The following is a 23,431-nucleotide window of genomic DNA, read 5'->3' as shown; positions in this document are numbered from 1 at the left end:
TTTTTTTTTTGGTTTTACGGCAAATATTTTATAGGAAGAAACACGTTCTAATGGTAAGAACACAGGGAGTAAGTACACAAGAGAGGTGCACACTCGGCCCAAAAACTGTTACATGAGCATAATTATACTTGCTCCACATTTATGGGGAGATAACAGTGTGGGTGGTATTCATATCAATTTTTACAGACTCAATAAATGCACTTTGCTTTGATGGCAGTAAGCAACAGGAATTTTTCAGCTCTGTAATAATCTCAGGGGCCACAGTCCTATAGGTACTTGATTGAAATATTATTATATAGTGAATAGCTGTATATTATATAGTATGTTATAATGTGATGCAAATAGAAAACTTCAACATCAGAGGGAGGTAGGGGAAAAGTAGAGGAGAGCTCTACCTACTGCTTGTCTCACAATTTCCTATATAAAAACTGTGAAACTATTTCAAAAGAAAAGGTTAAACTGAGGGGGCTGGAGAGATGACTCAACGGTCTACAGCACTCGCTGCTCCTGCAGAGAACCAAGATTCAGCTCCAAGCACCCACATGACAGCTCACACCTTTAATCCCAGCACTGGAGAGGCATAGGTAGAGAATGAAAAAAGGAAGAAAGAAAAAAAAAAAAAAAAACCCTGCATATGCCGCCGAAACATGGGTGCAAAAGGTGGTGGATGGTAAACATGGACTGCCAGGCTAAAAACCTGCCAAAAGCCAGAAATGGTGGCGCATGCCTTTAATCCCAGCACTCGGAAGACAGAGCCAGGCAGATCTCTGAGTTTGAGACCAGCTGGGCCTACAGAGCAAGTCCAGGACAGCCAGAGCTGTTACACAGAAAAACCTGTCTCAAAAAACAAACAAACAAATCAAACCAAACAAGCAAAACACCTGCCAAACTAAAAACTTAAAGCTTGAAACTCTCAATCATCAGTGGGCAAAACAACTTTCCCCTGACGATTTAGGAGACTCACCATTCTAAGAACAAAAGTATAGACTATTCTAGAAAAGAGTTCCTTCTAGCCCCGTGGAGCCCTCAAGAGGGGAGGCAGACCAGCTTGCTCTCTTTGTCCTTTGATGTTTCATTAAACCAACAAGCCCAAACTATTTCTGGCCAGAGGACCTGGCAGCCCCAGGAGCCACCTTGTGGTTAAGCTCTCAGGATCTCAGGGTCTCAGAAAACTGGGAGAAGAGCCCTCCACGTGTACAAAATAGGCTGGCAACAGTGACCAGTCAGCCCCTGATTCCAAATGCCACCTCTGCCCTTCAGCCCTGGCCACTTTCATTTACTGGCATCCTTGTATGAAACAGATCAGCTGGAACAGAAAGCCCGTGGCCTGCAGCCAGGCACATAGTGGCTTTTGTGGGATCTTAGCGGTAAACACTGGCCTGAGTCCTCCACTACCAAGGACAATCCTTAGCCCTGGAGACACAGCTCAGTGTAGATATAGCATACATCACAAATGGACTGCATAAGCCCTGGCTTCCATCCTTAGCACCCTGTAACTGGGAATGGGACCACATGCCCATGTTCCCAGTACTTGAAAAATAGAAGCAGGAGGACCAGAAGTTCAATGTCATCCTTGCCTACAAAATAAGTTCAAAGCCAGTCTAAGCTACAGGAGACCCTGTGTCAAAAGGAAAAGGGAAGTTCCTTGGGGCAAACAGCATCCTAGCTCAGGCACCCTCAATCTCCAAATGATCACAGGAACACACAAAACCATTTGCTAGAGAAATGCATTTCCTAAATTAAGAATGCTTGCTATATGGGCTGGAGAGATGGCTCAGCAGTTAAAAGCACTGACTGCTCTTCTGTAGGTCCTGAATTCAGATCCCAGCAACCACATGGTGGCTCACAACCATCCTTAACAAGATCTGACTCCCTCTTCTGGAGTGTCTGAAGACAGCTGCAGAGTACTTACATATAATAATAAATCTTTGAATCGGAGTGAGAGGGACTTGGAGCGAGTGGGGCTAGAGCGAGCAGGGGTCCTGAGTTCAACTTCCAGCAACCACATGATGGCTCACAACAGCTACAGTGTACTCACATACATAAAATAAATAAATAAATCTTAAAAAAAAAAAAAAAATGCTTGCTACAGCATAGTCCCTTAACAGTTGTTGGATCTTCATGTCCTGGACAGATCACTACAACAGACCAGAATGTGCAGCACTTGGATCAAGGCAGCCTTACTGTTGTTGCTACCCGGTTGGTTTTTGTTCTTTGATGTGGAATCTCACTACATATCCCTGGCTGGCCCTGACCACACGATTCCTTCCACCCTCCAGCCTCCCGGCTAAGAGGCTACCTTTGACATGATGTCAGCCCAAATCCTTTGCCGTAATGGACTTCCGGGGCCCATAACATCTCAGATGCCCTCATGGGTGAGGAGAACCTTACCCAGTGTTTGGCGAGAATGACGAATCAAAGGTGAGCTTCAGTCCACGGGCAAGCTGCAGATAAGAGAGAGGTGGCACAGGTTAGCCAAAGGCAGGACCCAGGATGCTTCAATGGGAACGAGAGGAGCCAGGACTTCCAGCAGGCAGGGAGCCCTTACCTGGTCTTCCACGGTGATCTCAGTGCCCAGGGTGTTGTCTGTGTTCCACTTCTCTGTAAACGTCAGCCCATACTCAGTCCATCTGTACTTGGTTTCCAGGCTGCCGTTCACTTTGGTGGTTTCCGTGTTGGCAGAGCCTGAGCTGGTAAATTCCTTAAAGGAGAGAGAGAGAGAGAGAGAGAGAGAGAGAGAGAGAGAGAGAGAGCGCTTAGCCTACAGTCCAGTCTGCCCCTGGTCCAGGCCCTTAAGCAACAGAGAGTCCCCAACGTGTCCAGGCAGAACTATTTCTACAATTCAATTACATACTGGAAAGACAAAGGAGTGAGAGGGTCTGCTACCCAAAGGAACCTTCTGGAAAGTTCTTTGTTGGAAGACAGCTTCCTTCCTCCCTTGGGGGCCCTAAAGTCTGAACAGGAAACCACCCAGCTTCTATGCTGCCTCCTACCCCAGATAGAGGGAGCTACTGCTGACAGAGCAACACACCAACAATTGCTACAGATACCTGTATCTGTATCAATCAAGACCAGAAATGTTTCCTAAATAATAATGAAACATTATAAGCATAGGTGGCGCCGTACACCTTTAATCCCAGCACTGAGAGACAGGTGGATCTCTGTGAGTTCGAGGCCAGCCTGGTCTACAGACTGAGTTCTAGGGCAACCAGGGCCATGTGGAGAGACAATGCCTCAAAAAACTAAAGATAAATAAACAAGTAATAAAAAGCCAGGTCAGTGGGGCTGAAGAGATGGTTCGGCAATTAAGAGCACTTACTGCTCTTCTAGAGGACCTGGGTCCGAGTCCTAGCACCCACGGTGCAGCTCACAATGGTCTATAAACGTAATTCCAGCTCCAGGGACTCTGATGCCCTCCTTTGGATTCCCCAGGTTCCTGCATGCATGTGGTGTACACAAACTCCTGCAGGCACGCACACACGCACAAAAAGTAAGTTAAGCCTTTAAATAAAGAAAACCACCTAGCTCAAAGCTGGGTGGAATGGCTCATACCTTATAGTCCAAGCACATGAGAGACTAAGGCAGGAGAGTTAAGACTCTACCTCAAAATAAGAGAGGGGCGGGAGAGGAGAGGTGGCTTTTAAAATAAGAAGTATCAAGGACGGATCAGGGTAGATCAGTGGGTACAGCGCATACCTACAGTGCACGAGGCCAGGAGTTTTGATTTCAAACAACACAAAATAACTTGTCAAAAAGCATTAAAAGCTACTATAGTCCCAGACCACCTATGGAACAGAGCTTTGACGACAAGCACTAACAGCCACAATCCAAGCAGGCAACTGTTTTTTGGCTCTGCCAGCCGGGCCACAGCACCCGCTACTGGTCAGGGACGAATATGACGTCCTGTACAAGTGGAGAGACTTACCAATCCATTCTCTGACTTCGTTTTCAAATCAAGTTTTATTAAGCCAAAGCCTAAAGAAGGAAAAACAGCCAAAATCAGGTTAACTAATTAAGCCAGAGGAGTTGGAGGTGTAGCTCAGCCGCAGAATGATTGCTAGCAAGCTCAAGGTTTGACCCCCAGCACTGAGGAAAAAAAAATAATCAAAATAATAACTTGAAGCTAGGACACCACCATTTTCCTCCTGGCTATCTGGAAATGCTTAAAGAAAACCAGGGCAACAGTGGCAGACAGACAAACACAGGCCTGACTTGTGCCCTTGCAGGACCTGTGGGGCAGGTTCCGGCAGCTGGCAGAGGCCGTCATCAGGCCTGGTGGGCCCATCAGGGTAAATTTAGAACGATGTTCTACTGGGGCAGACGGGAGCTTGCAAGGGACTAGATCTGCTATTTGCCTTGCGATGCCTGAGCCTCACCACTGGGTGGCGCACAGCCGCAGGAAGCTCATCCTTTTGACTGGACATAAAAGTTGTCAGCTGGGAACTGGCCACCTCAAGTGTCACAAAGATGCCAACTCCCTTAGTAGGTGAAAGGCTTTCCATTGCTCCCGACTCCTCCAACACTCACCGTAGCCCTTGGTGAAGACATCCCTGGCGGACTTGCCAAGATCGGCGTATGTGGGAGGCACAGCCATGTTCTGCCACAACAAAAGCATGAGAAAGAATGAAGGCATAGGTAATTATGGAAATTAGTTTACCACCAATAAAACTTATTTGATATAATTAAACAACCAATAAAAATCACTCAGCTCTAAAAGTCTCAGGCATCTTTCCCCGCCAGGTATGGGTGTGCCCTGAGCTGTCTCACCCTTCCTCTGAGGCCAGAGCTGGGGACACTCAGTGATTGCTTTCGACCAAGGACAAGCACAGACCCAGAGCACAAGGTGAGTCAGTCAATATTTGAAGAATGAATGAACCATCGAAGACATATTCCCAGGAGTCAGCCACTATACTGAACCGCAGAACTCTTGCCAGTAATTAGAAAATGCCGGCTGCTCGGCCAGTAACTGCACAAGGATAGATTGGAGCTTCCATGGCAATCGATGTATCTTTCACATGGCTCTGATTTCATTCCCTCAACAAGTATGAGAGGAGTGCCTTCCCGTGCCGCTGCAAGACCAGCTTCACAAAACTTTCTTTACAGCATGACCAGCTAGCTAAGGATCTCCTCACAGGAAATGACGTCCAACGACATGCTTCAAAAGAAGGGTATCTAGGACCAGCAAGAGTGTGTGTTGGAGCCCCTGGAACTGGAGTCACAGACAACCTCAAGCTGCCACGTGGGTGCTGGGAACCAAACCCAGGTCCTTCGGAAGAGTAGCAGTACTCTCAACCACCAAGCCATCTCTCCAGCCCCTTATGTGTTTCCACATGTATATATGTGAGCCACGTTCACACATGTATGTATGTGAGCCACATTCACACATGTATATATGTGAGCCATGTTCACACATGTATGTATGTGAGCCATGTTCACACATGTATGTATGTGAGCCACATTCACACATGTATGTATGTGAACCATGTCCACACATGTATGTATGTGAGCCACGTTCACACATGTATGTATGTGAGCCACGTTCACACATGTATGTATGTGAGCCACCTTCATGCCTGGTGCCTGAGGAGGCCAAAGGAGGTAAGTCAGATCCTTTAGAATTGGAGTTACAGACAGCTGTGAGCCTCCATGTGGATACTGGGTCATCTGCTAAAGCAGCACATATTTGTCCAGCTCCAGTGGGCCTTTATTTTAACATTTAGCAACTATCAAAATGCTATGAGGGGTGGGGCTAGGGAGATGGTCCAGTGGCTGTTATTTCAGAGGTTCAAGTCCCAGCACTCGAATAGGACAGCTCACAACTGTCTGCAACAGCAGCAGTTCCAGGGAATCCGACAGCCTCACACATGCAGGCAAAACACCAATGCACATAAAATACTACTTGAGGGCTGCAGAGATGGCTCAGGGGTTAAGAGCACTGACTGCTCTTCCAGAGGTCCTGAGTTCAATTCCCAGCAACCACATGGTGGCTCACAACCATCTGTAGTGGGATCTGATGCCCTCTTCTGGTATGTCTGAAGACAGCTACAGTGTACTCATATAAATAAAATAAATCTTTTTAAAAAATACTATCCAGGAAGCTGAGACTAGAGTGCAGGCTAGCACATCTGCTTAGCATACGAAAGGCTCCAGGTTCCATCAAAAGTGCTATCATCACACACACAGACACACACACACACACACACACACACACACACACGGGTGCTTGTACCCTAGGAGGTCAGAAGCAGGACTTAGCTGTTACACATAATTAAGTTAGTGAGCAAATATTAGTTAAATATCACAGTGGCCAGGGAAAGAGAATAACTCTAATGGTCTCTGTGACATTATAATCCTGGAACGTTTTATGTTGACAAGCTGTGTAGAGAGAATTAAACCGTGCTCTGGGATAGCACACACTGTGACTTCTGTCCTGAAGAGAAGGACCCATGAGTGACCACGTCCCATCCCAGAACCATGACGTCACTAACCAGAAAAGTGGTTCCATTTCCCCCCTCTTCCTGAGACAAGAGCTCAGGTAGTCCAGGATGGCCTGGAACTTTCCATGTAGCCAAGGATGACTTTGAATTTCTAATCCTTCATCCCTCAACTGCTGGGACTGCGGGCATCATCACCACACCTAGTTTCTGCACTGCTAGGGTCAAATTTAGGGCTTCAAATACCCTGGCAGGCACTCGACCTCCGGAGCTACAGTCTCAGCTCAGGTGAGAGTGGCAAACACCTTTAATCCTAGCTCCTCAGGAGGCAGAGACAGGTGGATCTCTGTGAATTTGAGGGCAGCCTGAATTCTACAAAGTGAATTCCAGGACAGTCAGGTCTGTACACAAAGAAACCCGGTCTCAGGGGTGAGGGGACAAATGAACAAACAAACAAAACAAAACAAAAACAACAACAACAAAACTGTACACCTAATTTATCAAACTAGATTTGCATAGGTAACATCTGACATGACACATGTACCCATTTACAAACACGAATATACTGTGGTATATTCCTGGCAAGTGGGCGTCCACTGAAGATTTCAAATGATTCCAGGGAAACAATATCAACTGACCAACACCTGAATCAAGGACACAACAGAGCACTCACGGCATGACCTGCAAGGTAACCCAGCAGGTAAAGGTGCCTGCTGCCACAGCTGGAACCTGCAGGATGCAACGGGACAACCAACTCCCAAAAGTTACCTTGTGACCTCCACAGAATAAACCAATCCATCAGTAAATAATTAAAGACAGCCTATGGCCAAACCCGATAAACACTACAGAAGAAACAGCCATGGCCTCCAATGTTAATGGCATCTGCAGTCCAGGCCATAGTTCACATCCTCAGAAACTGCTCGGTCCTTCTTTGTGTTGCTGCTGCTCTTACCTCTTGCCCATCAACAGGCTGGAACCTAATGTAGGCAGACTGGCCCACACTGGGGTCAGGTCAAAAGAGAGGGCAGAGATATACCCAACACCGCCCCATCCACTCTTCCAGAACTGGGGACTCCCCTCTTCGCCGTCCCCCTCAGGCCAGATGGGCCTAGCCCTTCCCCTAAGAAAAGTCACCACCAAGCAATCCGGGACTGAAAGACAGCACAGCCCAGCAGACCTGCAGAAGAACATCTTGGCAGAGAGCCCAGAACATTCTCCATCTCTGCTGGATTAAGAGCCATCCGTGAGAGTACAAAAACAAGAGAGATGGCTCCTTGGCTAAGACTTCTTGTGGCTCTTGCAGAGGACCAGGGGTCAATTCCCAGCACCCACACAGTGGCTCACAACTGTCCATGACTCCAGTTCTAGGGCGTACACACACACACACACACACACACACACACACACACACACACACACGCACATACACCACTTATACACATAAAATAAAATAAACCTGAAACCCCCTAACAGTACAAAGCAAACAAAAAGAACCATCTACTGACAGAGCTGTCTCTCCCCTAGAGGAAGGAACAGAGGGGGAACAGGCCCATCTGCAGCATCCAAGGTCGCTAAAGCACCCATGCACACACTCTAACCAATATTTAAGATTTCATTTTATTTTTGTGTATATAAATATGTGTGTGTGTGTGCAGGTGCCTGCAGAGACCAGAAGGAGGCACCAGATTCCCTGGAACTGGAGTTAAAGGTAGTCATGGGAACAAAACTCAGGTCCAGTGCTTAAAAAAAAAAAATCAGTGCCCTTAACCCCTGAGCTAACCTTGATAGTGTGCCCACACACCTGCCTCTTTTTTTCCTTTTGAGACAGGGTCTGATGTAGCCCAATGGAGCCTGCAACTCACTATGTAGACAGGAATGGCCTTGAACTTCCACCTGAGAGTGCTGAGACTATACAAGCATTCCGGACGTTGGGGGGGGGGGAGGTTGCAGTGTGCACGCTAGGCAAGCACTCTACCAACCCAGCTTTGTCTCCAGCCTATCAGAAGCCAGCTCTTTCCTGCTACTCCTCCCTGACCTCACAGAAAAGTCAGCCCCCAGGGTCCCCACCCTGCAGGCATCTAGACCAGATCCCACCTTGAGGTAAAGAGGGAACATCCATTATTTAGTGTTCCCCAAATGCAGTCTGTTGACACTAATCCTCAAACCCAGCATGGAAAGCCACCTGTCAAAAAATTCAAAAAACAAAAACAAAAACCATTACCCACAGCAAACACCAGCTACTGCATCAGCTCTAAGGAGATTATCATCCAGGCGTGAGTCGGAACTTCTGAACTCAGGGTGGGGGCTAGGCTCAGTGAGGCTCCCTTCCTTTCTGTTCCACCATACTACCTTCATGGGGAGGTGGGGGGCACCTGCTCCTCCCCACCACCACCCCGCCCCACCCCCGTCTGCCAGCCTATCAACCCAAGCCTTCCCTGGCTGACCTTGAACAAATTATGCAAACGCCACTCCAGCCTAAGGAATGGATACCCAGCCATACGGGAAGCAGAGGGGAAGGATTGTGTATCACCTAGCAGTTCACACAACACACTTACGTAACTTCCATCTTGGGGCCTGGGGAGGACAACATCTTCCTGACTCATCAACTACACGGCACTGACAGCTGCTCACTCACCGTGCTCCCACCCTCCTCCCACAATACACCCCCTGAACTCAAAGCTCCTCGGAGCCCGTCAAGCATATGTTTACCCAAATGTCTATAAAGATATCAAGGCCTGACACATGACGGGCATGCGTGAGTTACTATGCAGAGAACATCACATCTTATCTCTTTAATTACGTGTATTTAGTGAGCCTGGGTGTACCGTGGTGCACCTGTGTGGGTCAGAGGACACCTCTCCTTCCACCATATAGGTTCCGGGAACTGAAACTGCCTTCAAACCTGGCGGCAAGTGCCTTTAACTGCTGAGCTCTCTCATCAGCCCTCCCAAAGCATCACTGCAGGCTGAGCTTGCTTTGCGCTTTTTGCTGCAGCAGCTTCAGAGGCTGAGGCCAGGGACGAGCTTAAGGGGTGGGATGACTCTCAGCTGGTATAATGCTTGCTTAGCATGCAGAGCCCTGAGTACTATCGCTGCATTGCATAAACCAGGCTTGATAGCATATGACAATAATCCCAGCCAGCAGGAGAGAGAGGCAAGAGGACCAGAAGTTCAAAGTCATCGCTGGCTACGTAGTGAGTTCGAAGAAGTCATAAGACTCTTGTCTCAAAAAAAAAAAAAAAAACAGCGGAGAGGAGGAGCTAGAGAGGTGGCTCGGAGGGAGGAGCACTTGCATTCCTGCATTGGAACCCAGATAAGTCCCAGTTCCAACATGCTGGCTCACAGGTGTACACACATGCAAAACACTCATACATAAAACTTAAGAGAGAGAAGAAAAAGGGTGAAAGACAAACGGGAATGGACCAGACGGTGAGTTCTAGATGAACCAGCGCTCAGGCCAGAGCCGACTCAGTTTAAAAAAAAAAAAAAAAAAAAGGTATCATTGTAACAAAAAGAGGAAAATAGAAACTTGGTGTCTGACAATAGGAACAAGTAGATTACAATGTAACCAGGAAGTAGGCGCTTCCCCTGCGAGGCAGCTGGAGAGCCGGAGTGGAGCCGAGCAGACCAGGAGACCCCGAAAGCAGCAAGCCCCCTAGGAAAGAGGGGAGCCCAGGCTGAGGGCCATCTCAGGGGATATCCTGGGTGCTTCAGGCCTTAAAACCAGCTATTGGTTTTATTCCAAGAGCTGCTGTACACTGACAACCCCAAGACTGGTAAAACGTCAATGCTGGGATCCAGGAAATGGAATGTGAATACAGTCCACTTTTTTTTTTTTTAGAGGGCAATTGATAAACAATTAACTCAGCATTAATCTTACTCCTAGGAACCCCACGCACTAAGTGTTCTAAGCACCAAAAAAAACCTACAGAAGCATATTCTCTACCCCACCGCCTGTGTCACACAAACCTAGACATGACCAATATACCCATCATTAGAAAAATGACGTAACCAAAAAAGCAGGATACTAACAAACTAAGGACCACCAAAGAGTCATCAAAAGCAATGAGGGGAGATGGGTACGGGGCCGGAAGCCTTGTAATTCCAGCGCTTAGGACAAGGAGGCTGGAGGACCAAAAAATTCAAGGTCATTGTTGGCCACACAGGTAATGAATTGCCTGGGTTATGAGTCTACCTCAAAACAATTAACAGTGGTGAATTTATATGTGAGAACATAGAACATTATGTACCACTGAGTGAAAAGAGAAAAAGCCAGGCTGGGTGTTGTGGTACAGGCTTTTAAAATCCCAACTCCCAGGAGGCAGAGGTGGGCAGATCTCTGAGTTCAAGGCCAGCCAGAGCTGTGTAGTGAGACACTGCCTCAAAAAGTAAAAATAAATAATTTTAAAAAGAAGAAAGAAAAGAAAAGAGCATGCCAGGGAAATCTCTAATTCCGAAATAATTAGTGGGTCCCTTGTCCATTCAGGAACTCGTGAATGAGTTGGGAGAGATCAGGAGAGAGGGGCCCCATCTGCGCAGGATGGCTACCTCGGGGAAGAAGGTGGTTTGGGGAAGGCAGATGCTGAATTCAGATGTGGTTTCCATTTCTTATTCTACTTCATGACTGAAATGTTGTTGTGAAGAGCAGAAAACATTGGAAGTCAGCAACCTTCCAACATGTCACCGCAGTCAAGACACCAGAGGGCTGGAGAGATGGCTCCAAGGCTAAGGGCACTGCCCACTCTTCCCGGGATCAGGGTTGGGTTTCCAGCACCCACCTCTGTAAAACCAGCTCCGGGAGCTGCAGTGCACTCCTCTGGCTTCTCGGGCACCGCGCACATGTAGTACGCATACGTACACATAAAATAAAGTACTTTTTTAAGAGAAAGAACTAGAGAAATGGTAGTTGGTTTAAAGCAATAGCTGCTTTTCCAGAGGGCCAGGGTTCAATTCCCAGCACCTATGTGGTGGCTGACAACCATCTGTAACCCCTGTTCCAGGAGATCCAATCCCCTTTGAGGACACCAGACATGCACGTGGTATATATACACATAAGCAAACAAAACACCCATTGACATAGACTAATATTTTAAGATACAGGAAGGAAGAAAAGTTGTCTGGGCAGTGTCCATACTGGTTCTAAAAACTGATTCAAACTGAGACAGTAGCCCTATCACTGGGCAGGGCCTATAGGGGCACATTCGTCTCCCGAGCAACCACCAACATCTGGGCCACTCCACCCAGAAGGCAAAGAGCAGGGCAAAGCTCCTTAGCTTCAATGTGTATAAAAACTGCCAGGGCAGCTGCCGAGCGGCCTAAGAGAGGATGGTAATGGTCTACAAAAGACCGGCCTCACTCAGCACCGAGCACCCACCGGCACCCCAAACTAACACAGGCCCTGCCTATGGGTCTCATGCCTAACCAGGAGGTAGAGTCTCCCCAGCACTGGAAACACCCCCAGTGAGCTCAGACCCCCATCTCCAAGACCAACTTCCCAAAGAACAGGAGCCACCTGCCGTGGCATCTCTCAGACCATCCAGGTAACTACAGATGATGATGGAGGCATCAGAAGAGCCCCTGGGTGTGACCCAGAGGCCCACCCTTTCTCAGGTACCCTATACAGGCAAGTGACTTCCTTATTACACTGCACGAATAACCGGGTAACAGTACATAGCTACTGTCCGGAGCCAAAGCCAGCAAATGTTACCATCACCACCCCAGGCCATGGAATCATGGGAAAACTTCTGGCTCTGTTCTTTCTCTAACAGTTTTGGATAGTTTGCCAGGGGCAAAAAAAATGGACCCGAAAACCAAAGAGGTATCAAGGGGATGGAGAGATGGTTCAGCTGTTAAGAGCACTGCCTGCTTCTGCAGAGGACCTACGTTTGCTTCCCTGCGCCCACACAGGGGCTCAAAAATGATCTCTAACTCCAGTTCAAGGGGATCTGATGGATGCTCTCTTCTGGGCCCTGTGGGTACTACATGAGCATGATATGCATACATATGTACAGGGAAAAACCCATATACATATAAAAAATAAATAAATAAAGAGGTTGGGGGCTGGAGGGATGGCTCAGAGGTTAAGAGCACTGACTGCTCTTCCAGAGGACCTGAGTTCAACTCCCAGCAACCACATGGTGGCTCACAACCACCTATAATGCATACAATTCCCTCTTCTGGTACATCTAAAGGCAGCTACTCCATACTCATATACATAAAATGAATAAATATATCTAAAAAAATAAAAATAACAAATAACAAATTAAAAAAAAAAAGAGTCATGCCGGGCATGGTGGCGCACGCCTTTAATCCCAGCACTCGGGAGGCAGAGACAGGTGGATTTCTGAGTTCAAGGTCAGCCTGGTCTACAGAGTGAGAAACAATGTCTCGAAAAAACAAAACAAAAAACAAAAAAAAGAGTCATGTGTCATGATAGATCACAGCAAAATCAAACACTTCACCAACCCTAGGGACCAGGGGCAAAAATTAACCTGTCAGCAGAAAGCAGGCTCAATTCAGGAGCTTCCCTGCACCACAGACAGACATAAACACAGACACACACGCGCGCGCACACACACACACACACACACACACACACACACACACCAGTGCACTCCTTCCAAGCAAAGGCAGCCCAGGGAACAGTCACTGGTTCCAGATGCTGGCAAGGCAATGGCCCTCTACTCTGGAAGCAGGCTGAGTTCCCAAAGCAGCTGCCTTCCCCTCCCCCCCTCCACAGAGTCTCACAGGAGGACAGTCTGGCTTTCCAGGCTCTTGCTTCTATTTTAAAACCCTCTGGAAGCTGGGCCACCAGCGGCAGCACAGCCTTCTACAAGGCTGGGGGGGGCTGTGGTTGGCTCAGGGTGGCCTGCCTTCTCCCTCACCCACCTGTGGAGAGAAGGCCGTGCAGGCAGCCAGCAGCACACCAGGGTCTAGGGTCCAGCCAGGCACACCAGAGTTCCAGGATAGCCCAGGCACCACAAGGCATAGGGGGTTGACACAGTCAGCGCTTTCTTTTAAGTGCTCAGCCTCGGGAATCAAGCACATCTGGGTCTATATCCAATCCCTTTCCAGGTAAAAGACCCCAAGTAAGTCTCTCTGACCCAATTCCCCTTGGTATACAGCACTTAATACTGTGGCTGGTACACGCAGAAGCCATGAAAGAAACACAAGTAGTGAGATGGCTCAGTGGGTAAGAGCACCCAAGTGCTCTTCCAAAGGTGCAGAGTTCAAATCCCAGCAACCACATGGTGGCTCAAACCATCCTCAATGAGATAGGACTCCCTCTTCTGGAGTGTCTGAAGACAGCTACAGTGTACTTACATATAATAAGTAAATAAAATTAAAAAAAAAAAAAAAAAGATGACAGATGACAGGTCAACTTATCTGAGATGAGCAGACAAATAAATAATAAGTTTGGTTTCTTCGGTTGGTTGGTTGGTTGGTTCTTGGTTTTTCAAGACAGGGTTTCTCCGTGTAGCCCTGGCTGTCCTGAAACTCTGTAGACCAGGCTGGTCTCAAACTCACAGAGATCTGTCTGCCTCTGTGCCCTCCCCCCACCCCACCCCACCCCCACCCCCACCTCACCCCCAAGTACCACCAGCCAGTTTGGTTTGGTTTTGAAACAGGATCTAATGTAACCCACAGTGAGTCTCAAACTCACTATGTCACCGAGGATGACCTTGAACTTGATCCTCCTGCCTCCACCTCTGAGTGTGTGCCCCATCACACTGAGTTTCTACAGTATTGAAGGTAGAATCCAGGGCTTCCTGCATGCTGGGCTAACATTTTACTAAGTCCCACGCGAGCCAGTCCAATAGACAGTTCCCATTGCTGTATTTATGGCTAGGGAATCTAACCAAGCTCTCGACTTGTATATTTACTATTATAATAATGGTTTCTGAGCATCTTGTCAGAGGCTCACCCTGAACCACAGGGTCCAGAGTCCTCCCCACCCATAGAGAGCTATTGTTTAGCCGGATACTGTCTGGCCAGGTCCTGGAAGAACACCTCCCATCTCACCCCAGGGAAAATGATGTCTCTGTGCACTGTCCACTACAGACGGCCCACGGCAGCTACCACCACTCTCTCCTTTCCCAACCAGTTGGTAACTTCTGCTGTTCAGAGGCACTCACACCTATGGGCTCCTCAAAACACAGCAGCAGTGCAGTGTGGAGATACTAGTAGAGAACTGATGCCCAAGCACCAAGTGTACACAGCAGGGCTGCAGAACACCAGAATGGCCAGCAATGACAGTCACATTTCTACCTCAGACCCAGGTGATTCCCAAGGCCTGAGTAGAGACAGGAAGACCAGAAGTTGACCTCTGACCTCTACATGTGCCACCCACCTCCAAACAATTAATTTTCTAAAACAGAAGCAAAAAAAGAAAAAAAAACATAACAGAGAAACTAAGACACGAGAAAGCTATTTACCTGAGCTAGACTCTGTGGCTCTTGTCAGTTAGATCAGCATTGAGAGCCCAGGCTGCCCTCTGGAGCTTTTTTTTTTTTTTTAGCTCAGCTCTAGGTAAAGTGCTCACATGCTATGACTTAACAGTGGTATGGAGATCCATACCCAGGTCTAGCTAAGCATGCCTCTGTCATCCTTTCTTGGTGACTACCAAAAGAACCTGGGGAAAACGCCAAGCTACAGTCACAGTACAACCTTTCTGGAATCCTAGGGGCTAACCTGACTTTGGCGGTTCTCAGCCACACATCACTACCACAGAAGGTGCCCATCATACTGTGGGTTTCATCAACAGCCAAGGGCATTGGGGAGCCCTTACCACCAGCAGTTCAAGAGTCCAGAGCCTACATCTGCCTCAGGTCCAGCATGAGGACCGCATGGCCTCAGACAGCCCCTGTCTAAAGCCTCATTCTAGAAACCAGAAAGAAAGCGAATCACCTGTGAGCACCCACTACTACAACTGGGGACTGGCACCTTACTCAAGCTGTCATACCCACACACCTGTCAGAAAGCAACAGGCCCCACGGCCTGGGCCAGACTCCCATCCACCCAGATCACTCTCTAGCTTCAAGCCCAGAAACACCAGTTGGACAAGTTCCCCCAGGACTCGGGAAGTTGTAGAATGCTAAAGGAGTTGCTTCTCAGCCCTCATGTCTGACTACTGCTGTAGGTGAGTATGTACGATTACAGCTCTGATGACATCTATGGCTCGGCTAGGCCAGGATAGCTTCTAGAAGTTAGCGAGCTGTCTCCACGATTTAATGTTTTAATGTGCACCTACCATGCCTGGGTAGTTAAGAGTGGTACTAAAAAAAAAAAAAAAAAAAAAAAGGTGATGGCTAGGGGTTAAAAGTGCTTACTGCTTCTGCAGAAGACCCAGGTTCGATTCCCAGACCCACGTGGGGCATCTCGCAACTACCTCTAACTCCAGTTCAGGGGGTCTGGGCTGAGGTCACCCGCACGTATGTACGGAAACTCGCATTGGCACAAGCATGCACACATTAAAATAGACACTTTAAAAAATGAATTTACCCCACAGTTTTGTCAGTCCAGAGAAAAGCAGGCAGGCCCTCGGCGGTGATGCCTGGTTGCTAAGCTGGAGTTAAGCCCCTCACCCACATCTCTGGTCAAGGAAAGAGGAGCTTTGGAATGGCACACACCTGAGCTAAGCCCACACTCTTCCTGCATTCTGGGTCTGCAGTCACATTTAGTGCTCCAGCCTGACAGCTGTCAATCTGCAAACTGACAGTGTTTCAAGAATTATTCTCCAATTACTCAATACCTGGTGCTGCGCAAATGCTTGCTACTGACATAGTAATAACGGCATTAAAATAATAACGCCTGTAGATTCATGGAGTCCCTTCCAGTACACCATGTGGGAAAAAGGGGGGGGAGAAAAGAAAAGTCTGCGGAGGATGAGTTTCAACCCTCCCCCAAAGCTCCTAGGTCCCCTAGGTAAGTGTCAAGGTTTCTAAGGTGTCCTTGTGCATGCCCCAAGGCTTCGTGCTAATCGGATCATTTTATTCTTCCCCCAAACTCAGTGAAGTGTATATAATTGCTCCTATTTCGCAGATGAGAAGACTGAAGTTTTAAATCTTCCTACCAGTGTGACCTTGGACAAACCGTGTAGAGTTGCGGGCCTCCAATCTGATGTCAGGCCCTGAAAACAGTTTCCAGAACGCACAGTTGCATTTGGCGACACAGAACACGGAATCCGTTCCCCAGGCCAAGGAGGCCAGGCATATGGCTCCCTATGGGGTCTCGCTTTCAGTCCAGGCCCATGTCCCTGTTCCTGCGGCCTAAGTCCACTCAGGGCAGCCCGTTCCGCCCGGGAAGACACTGGCATGCGCGGGAGGGACCCGGCGCCACCTACTCCGGGCGTGGGCCGGCTAGGGCGTGTAAGGGCTGGGGGGATCAAGGGCATGGCCGTGCCTGGAGTTCGTCCTCTCGGCGGAGGAAGCTGGGTCTGCACAGGCCCTTGGAGCTGGCGGGGAAGGGCTTGGGCCGTGGGAGGGTCTCTACCAGATCCACGCCGACCGGATCTAGAGCCAGAGGGCGCCGCCGGGAAGGTCACCTAGACCCGCAGCCCGCCGGGCCTCCACGCGGCCGCCCTTGCCCTTCCACCCCTCGCACGTTCGAACCGCCCCTCGCTTCCAAATGCAGGTGCTCTGAACGCTCGAGCTAGGATCTCGGAGACCCGCTCTGCGCCCGCCCTCCAGGCCTCCTCTACAAGCCCGCTGTCCCTCCAGGCCCGCAATGACCATCCCCGGTTCACCCTTCCCGGGGCCAAGCTCTTAGGCCCAGCGCCCTCGCCCGAGCCTCCCTCGATCGCCTCCCTGGAGACTTCCCAGGAGCGCGACCCGAGGCCCTGGGGACTCAGGCATAGCCCAGGCCCTCTCCGCTGTGCCTACCTCGGAGGCGGTGACGGCGGGAGCAGCGGCAGCTACGGCGGGGGTTGCGGCGAGGAGGCTGGGAGCGCAGCGAACGGGCCGAGGGCGGAGCGGCGCAGATCGCGGCGGCGCGGACACGCCCCAGCTCTGCGCGCCGGACCCCGAAGCTCCGCCCTCGGCTCCACCCCGGACAGCGCCCAGACCTGTCCCGGGGTCTTCTTCCCACTCGCGAGCCGCGCTCTCACCCTCTGCGGCTCTGTGATCATGTGCGACCGCGCGTAAAGGGCTGCGTGCACTCTGGCACGGGGCGATAGGGAGGCGTGGGTCTGACGTGCGTGAGGTGTGTGCGTGCGCGGGGACACGCGGGTCACTGTTGCAGCCTCCAGGCTGCTGGAAGCATTTGGGAAGAGGGGGAGGGGAGCTTCCGGCACAAGGAGCGGTGGCCTAGGGACCTCAGCGGATAGGAACCTCAGCGGATAGGGTCACCGGAGTCGCCGAGGCTGCGAGTCACTCCGAGGCCCAGTGGGGACACTGGGCTCCGGAAGTGGCGCTGCATAGGGCAGAGCGGCTACTGTCCCCTCTGCTCCAACCTAGGTTTCCGGAGCCTGTGACACGCCCGCGTGCGTCAGCGAGTCAATTGCGAATTAAACTCTCCCGAGAGCCGGCTCCGCACTGCAAATTTGCGTGCAATCTTCCCTGGTGTCAAAGCCTCTCTCCACCATTTCCCAAGCATTTAAGAAATTAAAAAAGACAAAGTGGGTTTTTGTGAGACTGCGGAGTCTCGCTACGTGAGAAGGTCACGCGGGTTCTGGATGTCTGCTTTCCTGCAGTGTAGAGCGAGCGGTTGGTCACTTTTTCCCAGTCTGGACTCAGCACGTGGCCTCCTTCCCTGCTGAGCGGCTCCCTGCGTGCTACACCAAGCCTAATCAAACCAGGCTTGGAGAGTTTGTGAAATCACAAGTGAGTGAAGACTCCACACCCTTTGCCTTCTACTAACAGACGTCCGAGGAGAATCCAGGCATTTGGGGTCCAGTAGAGGAGACGCCAGGTGGTTGTGCACAATCTGCTGTGGCTGAACAAGACAGCGGGGCATCGACAGCCACTCTAGATTTAAAATGCTGTTCCGTGGGCTGAAAGAAGGGAACTAAGAGAGAGAGAGAGGCTGAAGTGAGGGGATGTGAGGGGGCCTAAGCCCAAATCTAGTTAAGACTATGAGGGAAAGCCCTTCGAAATAGGATGTTCGCAGACAGATAGCTCAGTGAGAACCTGAGTTCAAGCCATAGCTTCCCAAGTCTGCAGATATCTACCTGGCAACAAACACCCAGCCCACTCACGGAGTAAAAACCACGCAGGGAAAGCTGCTGAGTCACAGGGAAGCACAGGGAGGCAGAGTCGGAAGGACAAGACCTGGGGACACGAGATTTGTCTCCAAGAATCTTACACTTAACCCTGAACCCTGATGCCCAGGGCTGTGTGTCTTGGGTGGGCAGAAAGTCTGGCTTCTCGGAACTTCACCTTGGGAGTGTTGGTGTTAGTTTAAAATGAGTGGAAATGCAGAGGACTGGTAAGGCACTTACCTAAAACTCAGTGAGTGGCTTGTGTCACTTTTCCTGGGGAGACATAGACAGCTATTTGCTGTAGAGAGAGCACAGATGACAGATTAAAGAATTCCACCCAAAGTCTACCTCGGCAAACCAGGGAATGTGTTGAATTTATTTACAAGGTGACTCGAGGTAGCTAAAAAGATCACCCTAAAGGTGATCGAAAGGCTCCCAACTCACAAAACCTGCATGCATCCCTGGACCAGTGCATGACTTACCGGCAGCTCAAGAGTTGCCCCTCTCCAGCAACTGTTGACTAGAGGGACCTCGTGAGTCCGATAGCTGATCTTCCCAAGCCATGTATGTTTTGGTTTTTATTTGTTTGTTTTTAAACTTTCTAGTGCTGAGGACTAAACCTAGGATCTGGGAGCATGCAAGGAAGCTTCCTGACTTTTATGGATCTCTTTCCTTCCAGAAGGGAAGGTTTTAAATCCAAGGAATTAGCCACACAAGAAAAAGCAAAGAAAATTAGCCAGAATAGAGAGGAGACCTGGGAGACCCTGGAATTGGAATCAAAGTGCACCAGAAATGTTACTCATTGATCCTTCCCAGTCACAGCCTGCAGGGAAGGGAAAAGCAAGTCACCCTCTTTTTTTTTTTTTTTTTTTTTTTAAACTGGACCCTGCCCCGCCCCCCCCCCCCAAGCCTGCCAAAGCTGATTGGCCTGAGACAGAAAACCTGATCCAAGCCTGGCCAGTCGGGTTCTTACTTGCAGATTCGAATTAAGAAATCCAGAGGGGGGGAGGGTATAGGGGACATTTGGGATAGCATTTGAAATGTAAATGAAGAAAATATCCAATAAAAATTTTTAAAAAAAGAAAAGAAAAGAAAAGAAATCCAGAAGCCTTAGAGGAACAGCAGGATGTCCCGGAGTCTGCAGGCTCCTTGGGCAGGCTTGCATCTCTGTTGGCCCAGAAAAACAAGCAGAGCACTGTGCAGTTGCAAGAGGCTTTGGGCCCATTTCCTCATGGATCCCCTCCTGAGTTTGGGGTTCCCAGAGCTACTTCAGTTCCATGTGAGTCCAGAGATGTCTTGTTGACTTGTGGGGATGGGCCAGTCCTGACCCTAGTTCTGTTGGGGTAAGTGTGCAGCGGCATCTGGCCCCTCCTGCTGCTTGCCAGCTACCTGAGCAATGGGTTGCTTTTTTCTTTTTGTCCTTTCTTTCTTTTTGCCTAATTCGTTTACATTGTATTGTCTTTTAGGTGCAAAATCAGTTGTGGTCTTCCTTTGCACAGAACAAATTAAACCATCCAGAGAGGATTCAGTTTTCTGTTAAGAATGAAATGGTCTATGAGTGTGAGACTATTTTATTTTAGAGGCTGGATCAGAAGTTTACTGTATCCTTGGATCAGAAGTTTACATAATGAAGCTACATAATGACCTCAAACCCAGCCTAGGTTACATGAGACCATGTCTCAAAAAAAAAAAAAAAGTTTTTTTTTTCTTCACCTTAGAGTAGTTCTTTCTTATACTAGGTCTTCTTTTTTAAAAATTATATTTTAAGTTTTTGTTTATGTGTGCACAGGTTAAAAATCAGCTTGCAAGCCAGGCGGTCATGGCGCACGCCTTTAATCCCAGCACTCGGGAGGCAGAGGCAGGCAGATTTCTAATTCCAGGCCAGACTGGTCTACAAAGTGAGTTCCAGGACAGCCAGGGCTACACAGAGAAACCCTGTCTTGGAAAAAAAAAAAAAATCAGCTTGCAGGGATCAGTTCTTTTCCTTTTCCATGGGGATTGAGGGAACAAAATGGCCCTAGGTCCTGACCCACCCCCATCATCTTCAGCCTGCTAAAGTGTCTCAGAGACTTCCTATGAGGAAATCTTCATTCATAATGTTAATGGGAACAATTATAATGCTATTCACATTATTGTAACCACATTACTGACTGCTGGCAAGTTATAGCAGGCCCAACTAGTGCGAGCGATGCCCATCCTATTCATGGGGCCCTGTGAGTTAAGGCACTCTCTAAGGCACAGTCTTGGTATGTAGCTCAAGTTGACTAACTCATCATGATCCTCCTGCCTCAACCTCCTAACTGTTAAGATTATGGGTATGTACCATCATCCCCAGCAAAGATTATTTTTTTAAAAAAGACTTACTTCTTTTACACTAAGGATGTTGCCTGTATATGTCTGTGTGCCACATGCATGCCTGGTGCCCCTGCAGATCAGAAGAGGGTGTTGGATCCCTTAGAGCTCTGGATAGTTGGGAATTATCATGCAGGTATTAAGAATTATGAACCAACATGTGGGTGTTAGGGATTGAACCCAGGTCCTTGGCAAGAGCAATCAGTGCTCTTAACCACAAAGGTATATCTCTACCCACTTTGGTTTCTTGAGACAGGGCCTCTCTATATACTCCTTGCTGTCTGGAGCTCACTATATACACAGACCAAGCTGGCCTCAACTCATAGAAATCCTCCTGCCTCCTGCCTCTACTTCCTGAGTCCTAGGATTCAAGGTTAGCAGTTTTTTTTTTTTTTAAGATTTATTTATTATTATATGTAAGTACACTGTAGCTGTCTTCAGACACTCCAGAAGAGGGAGTCAAATCTCGTTGCGGATGGTTGTGAGCCACCATGTGGTTGCTGGGATTTGAACTCAGGACCTTCGGAAGAACAGTCCTCGAACTCAGAAATTCACCTGCCTCTGCCTCCCAAGTGCTGGGTGGGATTAAAGGGGTTTTTTTTTTTTTTAAATCTATTTTCTTGGGGCTGAAGATGGCTCAGTAGTTAAGAGCACTTCCTGCTCTGCCAGAGGAGCTGAGTTCCGTTCCTCCCCCCCCCACACACACACACACTTCAGGCAGCTCACACCCACCTGTCATCCAGCTAGAAAGGATCTAACGCCCTCTTCTGGTCTCTGTAGGTATCTGCACCCATGTGACATACATTCACAACCCCTACGCACACACATGTACATACATAAATAATACAAAATAAGAATAAATTGTTTTCCTGAAGTGTGATTGGCATATAAAAAGCTATACATGTTTAATACATGGATTTCCATGACTTTAGATACAAATACCCAGGAAACCATCTATCTCCATCAACAAGCTGAACAGATGACAACCACATCCCTACATTCCCTTGTAATGACTGATCTTAGGGACTAGAAAGATTGCTCAGCCATTAAGAACCCTGGCTGCTCTTGCAGAGGACCCAGCACCCGCATATTGGCTCATAAATGCCTGTAATTTCAGCTCCATGTAATCTAACACTCTTCTGCCCTCTGAGGGTACCAGGCAAGTATGTGGTACATCTATATACATGCAGGCAAGCACTCATACACATAACATAAAACTAAAGAAAATTAGGGGAGGGGGCTACAGTGAGAGAAGATCGTATAGAGTCAGTTCACTTCTGTAGGTTCCAAAGACTAGTTAGGCTCCCACAGCAAGCATCTCTAGCCACTAATCAATCTCTCCTGGCTTTCTTTTTTAAAAAGATTGATTGATTGATTGATTGATTGATTGATTGATTGATTTTATGTATATGAGTACACTGTAGCTGTCTAAAGACACACCAAAAGAGGGCACCGGATCCCATTACAGATGGTGGTAAGTCACCATGTGGTTGCTGGGAATTGAACTCAGGACCTCTGAAAGAGTAGTCAGTGCTCTTAACCTCTGAGCCATCTCTCCAGTCCTTCTCCTGACTTTTTTTTTTTTTTAAAGATTTATTTATTTATTTATTATATGTAAGTACACTGTAGCTGACTTCAGACACAACAGAAGAGGGAGTCAGATCTTGTTATGGATGGTTGTGAGCCACCATGTGGTTGCTGGGATTTGAACTCCAGACCTTTGAAAGAGCAGTCAGGTGCTCTTACCCACTGAGCCATCTCACCAGCCCCTCTCCTGACTTTTTAAAAGAAGCTTTATATGTTATTTTTACTTTATGTGTATGAGCGTTTTGCCTGCATAGATGACTGTGTACCAGGTGCATGCATTGACCATGGAGGCCAGAAGAGGCGCTAGATCCCCTGAAAGGAGTTAAGGATCATTGTGTGCCTCCCTGTGAACTGAACCATAGTCCTCTATAAGAGCAGCAAATGCTCTTAACTACTGAGCCATCTTGTCTACCGTCTGCTTTTAGAAACTTTTAAAAATTATTATATGATTATTATTAGTTATATAAGTGGTAGTGTGTGTGTGCATGAGGGAAGCTACAAGATTTTATGTTTAAGACCAGCCTAGAGCTGGTCCTGTCTCAGAAAACCAAAAGCAAGCAGGGCAGTGGTGGCACACACCATTAATCCCAGCACTCAGGAGGCAGAGGCAGGCAGATCTCTGAGTTCCAGGCCAGCCGGGTCTACAGAGCAAGTTCCAGGGCTACACACAGAAACTTTGTCTTCAAAAACAAAAAAACAGAACAAAAGAAAAACACCAAAGGAAAAAAAAAATCTGTCTTCACATCTAACTTAAACTTACAATACACCATTGTCTGAGTGACTGTTCTTACTGAAACACAGTGTCTAATGAAAGCAACTCAAGGAAGGACAGGGTTATTTTGGCTTGGGAGTTGAGAAGGCAG

At 48.4% G+C, this 23,431-nt stretch overlaps 1 protein-coding gene across 3 annotated transcripts in view; it reads right to left on the bottom strand.

Annotated features, from left to right (window-relative positions):
* Vdac1 (voltage dependent anion channel 1) overlaps positions 1–18,927 on the bottom strand; it is a 29,945-nt gene extending 11,018 nt beyond the window's left edge. Inside the window, exons 1-5 of one of the 3 annotated variants that reach the window (XM_029546038.1) lie at positions 18,870–18,927; positions 4,528–4,597; positions 3,926–3,975; positions 2,549–2,701; positions 2,392–2,444 (exon numbers count right to left, since the gene is read on the bottom strand). In XM_029546038.1, coding sequence (XP_029401898.1) covers positions 2,392–2,444; positions 2,549–2,701; positions 3,926–3,975; positions 4,528–4,594 — 323 coding nt within the window. In that variant the 5' untranslated portion in view covers positions 4,595–4,597; positions 18,870–18,927. Of the gene's footprint in view, positions 1–2,391; positions 2,445–2,548; positions 2,702–3,925; positions 3,976–4,527; positions 4,616–17,313; positions 17,611–18,869 lie in introns of those variants that run through there. The other 2 variants (XM_021211830.2, XM_021211829.2) reach the window with 2 other exon arrangements.
* Between the last annotated feature and the right edge of the window lie 4,504 nt (positions 18,928–23,431).

This window comes from Mus pahari, chromosome 14 (genome assembly GCF_900095145.1).
Source record: "Mus pahari chromosome 14, PAHARI_EIJ_v1.1, whole genome shotgun sequence".
Classification (NCBI taxonomy): Eukaryota; Metazoa; Chordata; class Mammalia; order Rodentia; family Muridae; genus Mus; species Mus pahari.
This window is presented reverse-complemented; position numbering and strand designations above follow the sequence as displayed.